General features: G+C 41.1%; 2 protein-coding genes across 5 annotated transcripts; both read right to left on the bottom strand.

The window, feature by feature from the left end:
• Nucleotides 1–1176: 1176 nt before the first annotated feature.
• si:dkey-32e6.3 lies at nt 1177–10383 on the bottom strand. Its single transcript, XM_044113926.1, has 7 exons — nt 10276–10383; nt 9949–10205; nt 7591–7763; nt 7144–7362; nt 5876–6036; nt 5658–5790; nt 1177–5038 (listed from the first exon to the last, which is right to left on the bottom strand). Exons 2-7 carry the CDS (start codon nt 10196–10198, stop codon nt 4862–4864), a joined length of 1113 nt encoding a protein of 370 aa, XP_043969861.1. The 5' UTR covers nt 10199–10205; nt 10276–10383; the 3' UTR covers nt 1177–4861.
• Nucleotides 10235–14876, bottom strand: LOC122829382. 4 transcript variants are annotated; one of them, XM_044113906.1, is made up of 3 exons: nt 14646–14876; nt 12232–13612; nt 10235–10406 (listed from the first exon to the last, which is right to left on the bottom strand). In XM_044113906.1, the coding sequence occupies exons 1-3, from the start codon at nt 14711–14713 to the stop codon at nt 10344–10346; spliced, it is 1512 nt and encodes a 503-aa protein (XP_043969841.1). In that variant the 5' UTR covers nt 14714–14876; the 3' UTR covers nt 10235–10343. The 4 variants fall into 4 exon arrangements, with proteins under 4 accessions (XP_043969841.1, XP_043969849.1, XP_043969829.1 ...); XM_044113914.1 differs by having other exon boundaries at nt 10235–10402; XM_044113894.1 differs by lacking the exon at nt 10235–10406 and adding an exon at nt 11932–12153.
• Between the last annotated feature and the right edge of the window lie 36 nt (nt 14877–14912).

Below are 14912 nucleotides of genomic sequence, written 5' to 3'. Positions count from 1 at the left end.
ACCAAGGCTGGCATTTCCATGGACTTGAGGTGGGAATATTCTGGGTTACTCTGCTTCGAAACCCGTTCTCTTCCCCTTTTCCTTTCTCTTCAAAGACTTTGATTGATTTGATTTCAAATGAATACATTTGCGTATACATGTATCAGTTTAATCATAATGAATGTAAGCTGTCACTCAGTGACCAGCTCACTGTGATTCTTCCACTGTCTTTGGATAGCATGTCCTAAAAAATAAGTCAGATGGGCATCCTTTGGTTGTTATGATTGATCATTGGGTTGGTGATCACAAAGTAACATGTAGTAAAATCAGAGAGCACAACTGAAAATGAGGACTTAGCTGTTTGCAAGACTCACAAGAAATAAAGAAGAGTTGTTCTCTTCTTGATTTTTATTGGCGATTGGCAAACAGAAGGAGGTATTACCGCCACCTACTGGTAGGGTTGGCAATAGCCTCAATTAATCCATCCATCCATCCATCCATTTTCTTACACCCTTCTTCCCTAATGGGGTCGGGAGGGTTGCTGGTGCCTATCTCCAGCTGCGTTCCGGGCGAGAGGCGGGGTTCACCCTGGACAGGTCGCCAGTCTGTCGCAGCCTCAATTAATTTCCCTATTAAATACTTTTTTAACCAAGGATAGGTCTAAGTCCTAAGATATAACCCATTAAATATCAATGATCAAAAAATTAGTTTCATACAATTACAGCTGATATAAAAACAAAAGACAAGCCAGAAATGCTCTTGGGGGCCCCCTGCTGATTTGGGGACATAAGCAGCTGATCTGTTTGTTTTCTAGGCAGCTGTCCCAAGTTTTTAAACAAAATATGTCACGACTGAGAAACAAAACTTCCATCATCATTTATCTAGTTGAATATTCATGTTTTGTATAAAAAAATGAACATTTCAGAAAACATTTTCGTTTAAACTTCAAGTTTTGACAAGATGTACACATTAAAAATACACATCGAGGGGAACGTCATCCAGTACCTTTGGCTTCAAAATATTTCAGTAAATTGTTCCAGGAACAAATCATTTCACTGACAACCTCATTTCAGTTGCTAGAATTCAAAGTAACTTCAAATCTTCTGAGGAATAAAGCCAGGTTTTCTTCCACATACACGAGGAAGATCTCAAAAACCAGAAATAGACTCTTCAAAAGACCAAACCCAAACACCTGGGTTTCAAATCCGTTTGGTGAAGGAGCTTTTATTGTGCAACGGCAGTTTACAAAACCATAAAATATTTTTGCAGTATCTTAAGGTTTTCACAAAAGTAAAGGAAATTGCATGTTTAGTAAAGAAACGTTTCTATATAATTCAGATATTTATAGTGCAGTAAAAACAAAACAAAAAACCATAATGAGACCAACAGCAACCATGCAATTCAAGCAAGAATTAAAAAGTTAAAAACAAACCAAAGTCATTATTGTTGCATAGAGCTGTGCTTCCTAACCCTGGTCCTCCAGGCTCACTGCCCTGCATGTTTAGGTGTTTCCTTGCTTCAGCCCAGGTGATTTCAATTGAAAGGTGTTTGCTGAACTGCAATCAGCTGAATCAGGCGTAGGAAAGCAGGAAACCATCTAAACCAGGGGTGTCAAGCTCCAGTCCTCAAGGGCCGGTGTCCTGCAGTTTTTAGATGTGCCACAGGTACAAAGCACTGGAATGAAATGGCTTAATTACCTCCTCCTTGTGTAGACCAGTTCTCCACAGCCTTGCTAATGACCTAATTATTCTATTCAGGTGTGGTGCAGCGGAGGCACATCTAAAAGTTGCAGGACAGCGGCCCTTGAGGACTGCAGTTTCACACCCCTGATCTAAACCATGCAGGGCAGTGTGTATGGGAAATACTGGCATAATATGTCAGCTACATTTTTGGCATAGTTGGTAAAGAGGTGAAAAAAACCCAAATATAAATTTACTTTTTTATCTCAGCATCACAATCAGTCACTGAAAATATTTGAGAACTCTTAAAATAAATCACTCTTAAAATTGATGATTTACCGGTTGATGGAATTATATGTTCCTGGCTTTTTTTGGTGCCAGGAACATATAATGAGTAATCCCTGACTTTGTTTACCAGTGTATAAATATGATGTGACAAAGCAGATCTTTTTTTTTCAGCCATTTACCTCTATGCTGAACTAGGATTCATACTTATTTTGCCACCACACACCAATGAATCTTTGATCTCAGTTCACCTGGTTACTGACAGTAACTATGGGTGGCTTTTTTTCTCTTTAACTCAATATGTGAAGAGAATTTACTGACAGCATGAAACAAATACATAAACTCCACCTAGCGTAAAGCTGCAACTTTTCTAGTTTCTAGCCAGCTGTGTAAATAACATATTTTTAGAGCCATTTATGTTTAATAAATATGTAATGCTTTCTTTCTGACTCGTTTCAAGTTTTACATTTATTGAACTAATATAATAGTCCTTATTTGGCAGTGTAATTATGTTAATATCAACATGTAAAGGAGCCTTCAGTTTGGGCTACGTAATATAAAGCCTACAATAAAAACACTGCAATTATCTGCCTTCACGTGCAATTTATACCATTCTTCCTCAAAGTGCTTTTAGGTTATTTGATGGTTCATTTAGCTCTTCATAACCTGATCTCTCTAAAACCAAATATTGAATATACTCTAAAAGCTTTAAAGAAAACTTTAAAAAAATACTTCACACTAAGTGCTTTAAAGAATAAGAGAATAAGTCAATGCAAATGAAACCCCAACATCGTCCCAGTAGAGTTTTGTTAGACAAATCTGAGGAGAGCTTGGTAAAAATCTTCCCCTAAAACCTGGTTCACAGTGTGATCATAAACCATCTTTGGGAAACAAAATGTATGGTGATGGAATATTTCTGATCTCAATAGTGAGCACCGACATCAGATTTCAGAACCAAGCTATGTTCAAAATGTTCTGCTTCAACAGATTTTTGTCCTCTGGGCTTCCTTCACTGTCTCCTTTTCTTTACCCGATTCGGTTTGCAATTGCGCCAACACATGTAATTACCATTGAACCAATACTTCGGTTGGAGCTTTCTGATGTGATTCAACTAAGCATTATCTTACATCAAAGAGTGTTACAGTAGCATACATGTACATTCAGAATTCCACAGTATGAAGCTTCCACAGTGTTTCAGTGCGACATGTTCAAGTCTGTTCAGATCCACGTCCATCCGTCTGTCCATTCCAGCTTATCCTTGATGGTGCGGTCAGGGGTAAACCCTGGTCGCTTGGTTGGACAAACAACCAACCACACACTCCGACCTAAGGACAATTGGGATACACCGATTTACGACTGCTACGTTATGAATTGTGATTCTTACATCACAATTCATTCATAAAGACACATTCAAGTATCAGCATCTAACTCCTCTGACCTGACGAGAACAAAAAATGAGGTAAAAAACAACAAACCCAACAGCTCAAGTGGCTTTACTATGTTTTTGAAAACACTTTAGCTGTTTGATACCATTTTCAGACTCAAGTATCTTGCGAAGAAACATTGTTTACATTGTTTAATACCGTTGGAGATCATCTGTGGGGTCATAATTTTGAAGCTACAGCTAACATGAACTGTTAGCTGTAACTAACAGTTCATGTTAACCATAGTTTGACTGGTAAAGAAATGAAGGCTACCATTTCAGAATAAAGTATGAGCATATAGCAAGCCGCCCTCCAGAGTAAACACTCCTTAAAAATTAAACAAAAACTGTTAAGGAGACTAAAGTGCCAGACAATAAATCCTGTCTCAAGTCATGGGAGCTCAGGCACAAGTCTTTGTTTTTGCAATTAAATCACAACTTAAGTCCAAGTCTGAGAGTCAAATCAAATCTCTGCAGTAAAAGTTTAACCCAAAACTCCTGCCAGATTGAAGTTTTCAGTAATCTTTTACATGGCCAACGTTTCCTCTGGCTGAAAGTAAAGTTTTGGAGTGGCCAAGTGAACAATTTGTTGGATAAGTTTTGTCACCGCAATATCGCTGTATGTTACAGGCATGTTGTAAAAAACTGCTTGAATTGCAAAAAAATAAAAAATAAAAGCTAATTATTTAAGAACCATCCAATCAGGTGTGGGTGGCACTTGTTTACTGCACAACGAAAATGTCTTAGAAAGTAAAGAGGTGGTAAAGTCATGAAAAAACTATGCATGAGGCTAAGTTCACACGTCAGGTCTTGATGCTCAATTCGAATTTTTTGCTAAAATCAAAAAAAGTTTTTCTTTTTAGTGTGTTTGTTCATGCTACTAATTTAATACGACCACAACCGGACTTCTCTGTGTGAATGGAGACTCACTCCCAACACGACTCGCATGTCCTGAAGCAGAACGTTGACGTCACACAGCAGCAGTCTGTTTACAGATCTGATAATGGACGTCCATGGATTTTAAACTTGTTGAGAAACTGAAGCTTTTTTCCCGTTGATTAGTGGGTGGCTATAAATTATGCTTGACATGGCATTTTAAAAAATTTAAATAAAACTGAAAGTAATTTTTTTTTTATCACCAAGACAAAACTAGATAAAAATGTTCAATCTGCCAGGTGTATGATAATGTAGGTTTAACTGTAAGTGCTCTTTGTATAAACTGGAAATCTTTTGTGAATCCCATATTTTATAAATAATAATTGCAATTTAAGTCATCTCAGTGCTACACTTTTGTAAGTCCATGTACTGCCGATGAACATCTCACAATCGTCCACCACAGTAAGGTCTTCACTTTTGACCTAGATGACCCTACACCACAATTAAAGTGGCAGTGACTCTTAGTGAGCTGGGATGGAAGTGTTGTTCAGTTGACAGCAGCACTGCAAGCTGCCGACTGTCACATGAACAAACCTCACAGGAACCTAGAAGTTGTCTTCTAGACTGTCCCATTCCAGAGGTTACTCTCATAGTTTTCCAGGCAGATGTGAACGCGCTGGGTGAAGTAGCTGCGATCAGAAATGGCTCGTAGGAGGTCGGTCTGGACCAAGGAGATGTCGTACAGCTCCGCAGTGCACGCTGCACGGGTGTCATGGCCGCCGGGCTCCAGGAACACCTGGCAGGTGTGGAGACAATGAGGAGGAAGGTGAGCGAGGACACAGAAGACAGGGTGAAGATGACTTTACATATTTGATAAAATGATCACTCATGACAGTGTAAAGATGATCTGTGAAAAAAGGAGGAGGGTCTCAGTGCTGTCAATAAAACCTCATATGGATGCTTCTCCTCTTGCTCTCTGATATGCTATAGCTTCTTGCCGACAGCTGGCTTGCCATGAATGCTCAAGCTAGCTAGCTTGGCCACAAATGTAGGCAGATAAAACAGGTTCTCAGACAAAAGCATGATTAGCAGAACGCACAGGAGGTTGATTAGCAGCGTTATGACCCTCCTCCTGGCTCTGATTGGTTGGTTCTGACCAGGAGCGGTGCATTTCTTCATATCGCAATAGTAGCACTGGGAGGAGGTTGATTATTTCACAGATTATCTGTCTCATTTTATCATGACATGGTGATAGTTTTAACTAATGTAAAAAACATTTTTGTAGAAGTTGCATATACAGACATAGAGAGTATACTGATGCTTTCATCCGTTAGTTTATGATACTTTCATAAAATAGTAACAAACAGTTCTAATTCATATTTGAACTAATTAGGACATTAGTGAAGCCACATTACCTTTGGACTAACAATGGTGTCCTCATCATTTTGTCGGATATTGTCGTCTATAAAGACATGCTGAACATTCTGGTCAAAGGGGTCAATCCACAGGGGCTTCCCTCCTCGGATGGAGAAGCCGTTGGTAGCCCACCTGGACAGACACCCGGATTGAAAATCATTTGGAATAGAAGAACAACAAAGTTGTAGTGTATGTGCTGCAGCATCTATTTGTGTACCAGTCAAAGTGGTCCTGGAAACCACCGAGACCCTGCACAGAACTCAAGTACTGGTAGAGTCCTCTCTCTCCATCACAAGTGGACACACGCTCTTCAGCCCGGCTCAGGACGACCCCTCGTTTGCTACAGCGGATCTTACCCGGAGTCATATCCACTCTGAGCTGAACCGAAGTGAAACGGAGAGCAAAGGTCAGAGTTAGTAGATGAAGAGGTCAGGAGAAGACAGGTAAAAAGAAAGCAAGTCCTACAGTTCTTAATCATATTAGCTTGATTGTCTAAGAAGGAACCTTCATTAAATGAAGAACATTACAGGCAGAATTTTCTTCATCAGGCTGTCATACAACAGCTGAGTGTCTTCGGTCAGAAGCGTCTTCAAACCGGTTGTTATACAGACTGGTACAGCATTCACAAAAACTCTGAAGATATCTGTATAATACGGTTTACAGCAACACCAAATTTAACTTTAGGATTAATATAGGTTTTTTTAACCGAATTTTAGAGTTTTAGTTTCTAGTTGAAGATTTAAATTGTTTCTGTTTATAGCTGATAATTTAGTTTGGTGTCAAAGAGGAAATAATGCCAAAGGAAGATAACACTGTAACACTGAGCACCTAACACAGACAGCTCCACAAAAAAAATATAGAAGTTCAGTTAGGTACTGTGCAGTGCTTTCAGGTTCCGTTTGTAAATCACAACCATGATGGGAGTTGTGATACTAAAAACACATCACCAGGGATGAATAAGACGGTTCTAGTTTTGAAACTGTTTTAATTCATCTTCCTGTACTCTTCTGTCTATCTCAGACATAATTATGTAGTGTCTCTTTAAGATTCTCTAGTATCACTAATGATGTCACCACTATGCGCCACTGCTTCTCTGTAGAGAGCGTGGGAAAAACGTGCTATAGATGGACACATGAACCGAGACGGACATGTTAGCTCCTTAACTGTCAGTAACTTTACGGGTTGTTTGGACTCTGCTCATTTTATTTATGTTTGATAATATAGCCGCCGTTCAACTGGGCTTTGTAAGGTTGGTGAAGAGAGTGTTGTAGTTGTGACTTTTTCATCGTCCTGACGAGTTTGCTGCCTATGTTTTTGATGAGGGAATAACATTATAACGTGATGTAAAGCTCAAAAAAGTTGATTTTACATAATACTGCCCTCTTCAGGTAATTTTCTGTCACCTGAACAGTTAATAGGCAGAGTTCTGAAAGGCAACACTGAAGATCTAATATTAGCTGATGTTTAGGTGTGACCCTGCCTCACCTTCAGCTCAGGCAGATCAGGGAACAGTGGGTGAGCTCCCTCATTGACTGCTCGGGACATGGCCTTCAGCACCCGAGGCAGGTCTGTCCCGAACGTGCGGAAAACGATGGCAAACTCCCGTCCTTCCCACGCCAGATCTCTGATTAGCTGGAAGAAGGAAGGGAGGATCCAGTGGTAGAGTCGGCCATCTTCTCCTTTAACAGACAGCTGTCTGTCTTCCTGTGGGAAACAGTGTTGAAATATTGTGTTCTCATGATGTCGGCTAATTGCAAAGAAATCATGCATGTCCAACTTGGCTTGAACAGCATCCCCCTTTGACATCAAAAGTAATGTAAACCCGACATTATTCTGGCCTATAATACATCTGAGTGTGGGTAGCTGCACTGCTCAGAGGGGAGTCATCTTCGTCTCAGAGCGTCAGGCAGGTTTCTGTTATCGCTCACTTGCCTTGACGCCCTCAGGCCAGCGGAGCAGCTCCAGATGTTCCTCCAACAGGCCTTTGAAGCGTCGCCCAGCAACAGAGGTGAAGCCTGGTGAGCGTCCAAACTGAGAGTAGTAGCTGGAGGCGTCGCTGCAGGGAGGTAACAGGGAGGCGGAGTCACTCAGCCATTCCCATTTTCCTGCAAGAATTACCCAGCATGTAAGAGTTTCAGAGATGGAAATGATGTATAAAATCATTCCATTTAAAACTGTAAAACTGGGGGTTGGCCTGAAAAGCCATTTTAAATTCAATAACTTCTATAAAAATAGGTTTCCTCATCCTAAGCCAAAGTGTCTATTCTGCTCACAGATTGACTATGTTTAAATTGTCATACTGTTCAATTGAATGACATTTAACATCATGAAATAACACAAATCATATTTAGTGCAGCTTCACAACCTACTAATCGTTTCTCACCACAGGGGAGTACAGTTAACATTCCCCTATGTTTACTTGTGTTATTTTATTTAAATGTCATACAATTGAACAATGTGGCAATTTAAACAGTCAATCTGTGAGCAGAAGAGACAATTCTGCTTAGGATGAGAACTTTAGGTTAAGGAATTAACCCCAGTTCTCTGAAACATGAGTGAGGTATCTCACTATGGGACACGACCCCAGCTCCTGACCCCCAGAGGATTTACTACATTACGCCAGTCTTGACTGGCCGGTAGAAGTGTCGTCGGCTCCAGGAGGAGGAACTTCCTCTCAGTATAAATGCCTGACGTCACGCAAGTAATTTTCCGTCTTTTAAGCACACCTCTTCCTCGCTCCAGGCAAGGAGGGGGATCTGGTGAGATACCTCACTCATGTTTCAGAGAACCAGGGTTAATTCCTTAACCTAAAGTCCTCTTTCAACATTCGTTTTGGCAACTCACTATGGGATATGGCAACGCCCGCATTGCCAGATAAGCTTACTCGAAGACCAAAAGGTGCATCCTGCAGTTATCTAAGTGTAGATCCCACGCTCAGAACTGTGTGAGCCACAGTTGGTGCCGTGACATCCAGTCTATAGAAACTAGTGAAGGTGTGAGGAGTTGCCCAGCTGGCAGCATCACGTACGTCCTCCAAAGGTACACCCTGAAACAGTGCCCAGGATGAGGCAATACCACGAGTGGAATGAGCTGGTAGACCTGCAGGGGGTGCAAGGCCTTTACTCTGATAGGCCATAGCAATAGCTCCGACTATCCAATGGGAAAGGCGTTGCTTCGTTAGGGGCTTCCCTTTATGTGATGAAGCCCATGACACAAGCTGCTCAGATTTGGTAACACCAGCTGTTTTCCCCACATAGATCCCAAGATCTCGCACAGGGCAGAGCGTATGGAGTCCTTCATGCTCCTGAGAGGAGAATGGTGAAGGGCAGAAAGCCATCAGTTCCAAAGGACAGCATGGCAAGGCCGGGTTAAAAAACCTTTGGTATATAAGCAGGATTGGGTTTCAGTAAAATCTTATGATTTCACTCAGTAAACCGCATGCAGGAGGGATTTACTGAAGCAGCTTGAATGTCGCTCAAACGTTTGGCAGAAACCAATGCGACTAACAAAGCTGTCTCAAATGAGAGCACTTTAAGCTCAGCCTGCTCCATAGGGTCGAAAAGTACATGTGACAAAGCATCAAGTACCATCGGTAAATCCCATGAAGGAGTGAGGCTTTTGGACACTGGCTGGAGCCGTCGTGCACCCTTCATGAACTGGCACACCAGAGGATGTCGGCTTTCTATCTTCCCCACTGTTTTGTCTCCAAAGCCTACATGGCAAGCTGAAATAGAATGTTGAAAGAGAACACCTACTTTCGTAGAAGTAATTGAATGTAAAATGGCTTTTCAAGTATGATTTGAAATGTGTGAGATGACGTGTTTTTGTCACTGGAATGAATTTATGGAATGAAGTATAAATTTAAAAATGACAAATGTTTTATAGATGGACTAAAAAGTATATAGACAAGTATTTTGCATCTACCTACATATTATAAAGTCAATATTACCCTAAAGTGTAGTATTCTGGTTTTATGTCTTTCTTAAAAATAAAATATTATTAGAATATAGAAATATTCATATTATCATAGACGGTTTCATGGAATTATGTCATTTCAATCTTCCACAGAGTGGCGAGGAATAAATAAAGTAGAATCAAGAAGGTAGTTCTCAGTCACTACTTGTGTGTTTATGAACTTCATACGACTTAAAATAAATAGATTAACTCAATATAATGCTGAAATGTTTGAATACTTTCTAAACAGCATTTCCATCCATTTGTTTCTATGTGTATGTTCTAGAAAAAGAGCAATAAGCTCCCGGAGTCAGCTGAAAGCAGCTTAGTTTTTACCGTGTTTGCTCATCTTCCCCCAGGTGACGGTGGTGAGGAAGTAATCCAGAGCAGCCACCGTCCCCTGTCCGGTCACCGTGTCCGAGACTAGGATGGTGTTGTTCAGGTCCATGTGTAGAATTAACTTTTTCCTTGGTGCGTGATCTGCGGAGCCCAGTCCCCGAGGGATTACCACCGCAGGGTTACCTGCTGTCCCCCGATCCGGCACACAGACACTTCCACTCTCTGTTCCGTCGTGTTCCTCCGCCATGCCAGCTCTGCAGTCACAAAAAGGAAAACTTTCTATCTCCCCGCCTTAGCCATGACTCAGTTGCCAGGGTGATTTACTGGTATTCCCCAAACCAACGGAATATCTGCCGTTAGCTACTTCCTGATTCCCCGGTATTCATCTTCTTCTATCTCATTATCAGGCGAGTTGGTGTGGAACACTGAGAACACCGCCAAACAGCGCCACCTTCCTGTGGAAAAAGTCACTCATTTTTCACAAGCCTATTTCATTTCGTTACAAATAAAATTCTGTAATTTTGCTTGCAGTGATTAAACTAAGTTTATCGTCTCACAGTAGAGACCTTTGCTACACTGATGTAATGAAAATGATGAAGCCAGATGGAAATAACTGGAATTCTACCCACTGAGGCCCACAGGGGCTGATAGTTTAGCTATAAGGTAGAAAACCCCAAATGGGTAAATAACAAGTTGCACGTATGCATCAAAATCAAAATTTTTAATCTATATAGGAGGTGTGCTTATGACACAGAGTAAGGAGAAAAATCTTAAACATTTTACTAACAAGAGCTAACCAAAGCAAAATACAGACAGGGCACTGTGAGTTTCAAAACAGCAAGTTCAATGAAAAGTATATATATATATCTTGTCTGGTGTCTACCACACCAGACAAGACCCAAGGTGTAGGTTGTGCAAGGAGGCCCCTGAGACAGTCCAGCACATAACAGCAGGGTGCAAGATACTGGCAGGGAAAGAGTACATGGAACGACATAACCAAGTGGCAGGCACAGTGTACAGAAAGATCTGTGCAGAATATGGACTGGAACCCCCGAGATCAAAGTGGGAAACACCCCCAAAGGTGGTGGAAAATGTCCAAGCTAAGATCCTGTGGGACTTCCAGATCCAGACAGACAAAATGGTGAGGGCGAACCAACCGGACATTGTCGTAGTGGATAAACAACAGAGGAAAGCCGTTGTGGTGGATGTAGCAATACCAAGTGACTGCAACATCAAGAAAAAGGAGCATGAGAAACTGAAGAAATACCAGGGCCTAAGGGAGGAACTGGAGAGGGCCTGGAAGGTGAAGGCCACAGTGGTGCCTGTGGTCATCGGGACCCTCGGGGCAGTCACCCCCAAACTGGAACAGTGGCTACAACAGAACCTAGGAACAACATCAGACAACTCAGTCCAGAAATGTGCAGTCCTAGGCACAGCCAAGATACTGCACAGAACCCTCAAACTCCCAGGCCTCTGGTAGAGGACCAGAGCTCAGAGGAAGAATGAGAGTAGACCACCGGCGGTGGGTGAGAAGGGAATTAGGGAAATATTTTCAGTTTTGCTAATTTAAATGTTGAACCGTTTCAAATATTTAAATTTATCTCTGCTAATGTCGTTGAATCAAATTAATAGCACTTTCATTCACAATAATCAAATATTAAAATTCTAGATTTATCTTGAGTATGGTACCCGGATGGTCTGGGGGTCCCAAACTGCTTAGTTCACCTATGCTTTGGCTTTAAAGGAAATATAAGAGGATCATTTCTATGAATTACACCAGAGTGAACTGTGGGAAAGCCAGAGATGCTGGAAGGACCCAAACATGCAGGGTGTTGGGGGGGTCAGGGGGTGTATCTGAACTGAGTCCCAGCCTGGGACCTTTACTGCAGGGCCCTGTGCATGTTTAGCTTTTCTACAGATATTTCTGACAAACTCAACGTAATAAACCCTCTTAATTAATTTTTTTTTTTTATTGGCCGTTGCAACTGTTGCTGTGTGTCAAGTAGATGTCTCCACTGGCCTCTTCAGATCTTCTATCACACAGGACCTGAAAAAACTTGTCAGCGGTTTATCCAATTCTCCCAGGTTCATGCTTTGACCTGCACTCTTTTCAAAAATGTCCCTGAAAATTGCTTGGCTGAGCTCCTCAATCCTTCCCAAGGACAACTTGACATCTTTGTCCTGAACGTCATTCCAAATTTCCTGGGACATCATGTCACAGAACTCATCAACATGTTTAGCCTGGAAGCTACAAGCTGATTCTTCAATCATTTTGCTCACCAGAACTTTGACGAGAGTCTGTAGGGCCATTTTTATCTCGTTTTCTGCTCCTGGTGTCTCTTCAGGGTGTTTCTCGGATCTGCCTGTAGCTCTAGAACAAGCAGTGATCTCTGGGATGTCTGTGGAACTTCTAGTTATTGCTGCTTTACTTTTCCCCTGGAGAAAATTTATTTGAAAGTCCTCTCCGTCTATCACTATACTTTCCATATTGGATGACTCTACCAAATCAGCACGCGACCAACATTTTATTTTTCTATAAAGGTCACTTAAAAAGTCATGACATCTTTCCACCTTGCTAACTCTCTTTAACAGGTATTTCTCAAAACAGGACACAATTGTCTCTTCAAACTCTGGGATTTTCATGACTAGTAAACACAAGGCGTCTTTATCAGTGCAGAATATTGCGTTACAAAGCCTCAAGAAGATTCTTTTGATGTATTTCTTTCTTACTCTTGAGCGAAATTGTATTTCTTTCCCCTGAACCTGATCCCAGACTTTCTCAAGGGTCCATTTGAAGATGTCCTGGAAGACGTCAGAGTGGCATATCTTATCTGATGATTCCAGGGCCTGACACAGAACCAGCCCAATAATCTGGCTCACATATGCTTTACTGGGTTGATTCTCTGAACTGAGGTCTTGCGTGCTTTTCTTCTCAGCTGTGGTAAATTGTGATTGACCACAAGCCTGATCGTTCTCACTGTTAAAACTGTTGTGTTCACAGGAACTCTCAAATATTTGGTCTCCTCCGTGGGATAGCTGTTCTTGGAAGTCAAACTCATTTGATAACAGTGATCTCTCATAATAGTGGGCTTTTCCACTATCAGTTAACATCTTTGCAAATTCCTTTGTGTCTCCCTGAATGGTGTATCCAAAATAGCTGAGTTCAGCCAACATTTCCTCCTTCTGAGAGACTTCGACAATGGTTGGTAACTCGGGGATACCCTTTTTGAACCAGGAGCTTCCCCCACGGTACTTTTTAAAAACCCCATGTTTCCCAGTTACTTTAATGATTGGTTTTATCAAGCCAGATATTTTAGGTCGCTGCTGGTCAATTTGATCAATCCTATAAAATAGTCTATGAATGCTTCTCTTGACAAAGGAGCCTTTCTTCACATTGACTGTGTCAGTGGAGGGTTGGATCCTTTTGATCACTTCTTTGACAACTAGTTTCTCCAACATTTTAACGGCTTTTGAGTCCACCATCTCTGGGATGTCCAGGAACTTTGCGAGAGCTTCGGAGAGTCTGTTACCCACAATGGCTTTGACAACCTTGAGTGTGATAGACCTCCACTGTACTTTGTTCAAGACCAAAGCGGAAAAAAGATCTGTCGCACAGACAAGTAAATGTTTCCGTAACCATGCTCTTTGTTTTTTAGTATCGTGTTGAGGAAATATAACTACTTTGAGTGTTTAATATAGTTAATCTCACAGCCATGTGCATTTAGGTTGATTGAACATTCTTATCTGGACAAAAACTAAACAGATGTAAGCTAGCAGACAGCCAGGAGGCAAGAGATAAACATTCTCTTGGAGGAGTTTAACCAAAACACTATTCTCTTGAAAGGCTTTAAATTAGGAGGGCCATAAACCATATCTCCCCGGCTCAGAGGTCGAAGGTCGGGGGTTTCTCAGAGAAGAGGGCTGCATCTGGAGTTGGTTACAGCCTGGTACTAACGTCTAATTTTAATACATCTTTAAATACTAATCGCATGTTTTTGATTAAAGTATATTACCCAAGTTAGAAGTATTAATCTAGTAGATGATTAATGTATTTGAAAATGTATTATCAGTGACAATTTCGGAATCAAAGGAAAATTGTTTGAATTAGAAAAGGAATTCTACCTCATTTTGTTCTGTGAGAGGACAAAGATTTAAGTTTCTGGAGATGCTGAAATCAGAAAAGCAGAAAACTAAGTTTGATGAAAATAACTTATAATTTTAACAAGTAGTAAACGACTTTTGATTTCTGCCTAAACTGAGGGGAAGGTCTAAGTCTTTCCAAGGTAGCTTTTGGTTGGTCAAAACAGGGAACGCCCTATTTGCATATATTAACAAAAAGAAACGCCTTCATTAGAAAAGTGAATGCTCAAGAATACGAATTCAGATAGCTGGTCGATTCTGTTTTTCTTGACAGCTCTCTCCAAAGACGCGTCTTTGTCCTTCTTTCTGTCTTTGTTCTCTTCTTTTAATTCTCTGACTCAGGTAAAGAATGTACTTCTCTGTAATCTGCAGTTTCCTTGTTAATTCATATGGTGTTTTCCCATTGGATTAAACTCTATAACACTGTGACGTCAGCACACCTCGTTGTTTTCTTCCGGCCGTGAAGTCATCCGCTCAGGGACCCGGGAAGGAAGAAAAGAGAGCCAAGCTTTTTCCAAAATTAAGCTAATTTAGAGTTTTTCTTCCAACAATTGCTTGACAAAAACTTCCTCCATTGCTTCTCCGAGACGCTCTTAAACAGTTCCTCGAGCTTGACATCCATTTTTTTGCTAGAAGACTAAACCAAGATTTCTTCGGGCTATGAAATTATTATTATTATTCTGTTGATCCCCGAGAATCTCTGGGTCTGAAATTCTTACAAAAACAACCGAGACAGAAGATTAATTTACAGCAAGACAGCGACGTTAGTAACACTGGTTGAAGGATCGTTAATAGGGGTGCCACACGTCTTTGTTACGTCA

The sequence above is a fragment of the Gambusia affinis genome, linkage group LG01, assembly GCF_019740435.1.
Source record: "Gambusia affinis linkage group LG01, SWU_Gaff_1.0, whole genome shotgun sequence".
Classification (NCBI taxonomy): domain Eukaryota; kingdom Metazoa; phylum Chordata; class Actinopteri; order Cyprinodontiformes; family Poeciliidae; genus Gambusia; species Gambusia affinis.
This window is presented reverse-complemented; position numbering and strand designations above follow the sequence as displayed.

Excerpts from the sequence above, each read along its gene's own strand:
- si:dkey-32e6.3 (XM_044113926.1), bottom strand. The coding sequence starts at position 10,198 with ATGGCGGAGGAACACGACGGAACAGAGAGTGGAAGTGTCTGTGTGCCG. Across the intron at positions 5,791-5,875 it reads TTCCAGGACCACTTTGACTG|GTGGGCTACCAACGGCTTCT; the intron begins GTACACAAATAG and ends GTGTCTGTCCAG. Across the intron at positions 5,039-5,657 it reads ACACCATTGTTAGTCCAAAG|GTGTTCCTGGAGCCCGGCGG; the intron begins GTAATGTGGCTT and ends CACACCTGCCAG.
- LOC122829382 (XM_044113883.1), bottom strand. The coding sequence starts at position 14,713 with ATGGATGTCAAGCTCGAGGAACTGTTTAAGAGCGTCTCGGAGAAGCAA. Across the intron at positions 13,613-14,645 it reads TGGAGGAAGTTTTTGTCAAG|CGATACTAAAAAACAAAGAG; the intron begins CAATTGTTGGAA and ends ATTTCCTCAACA.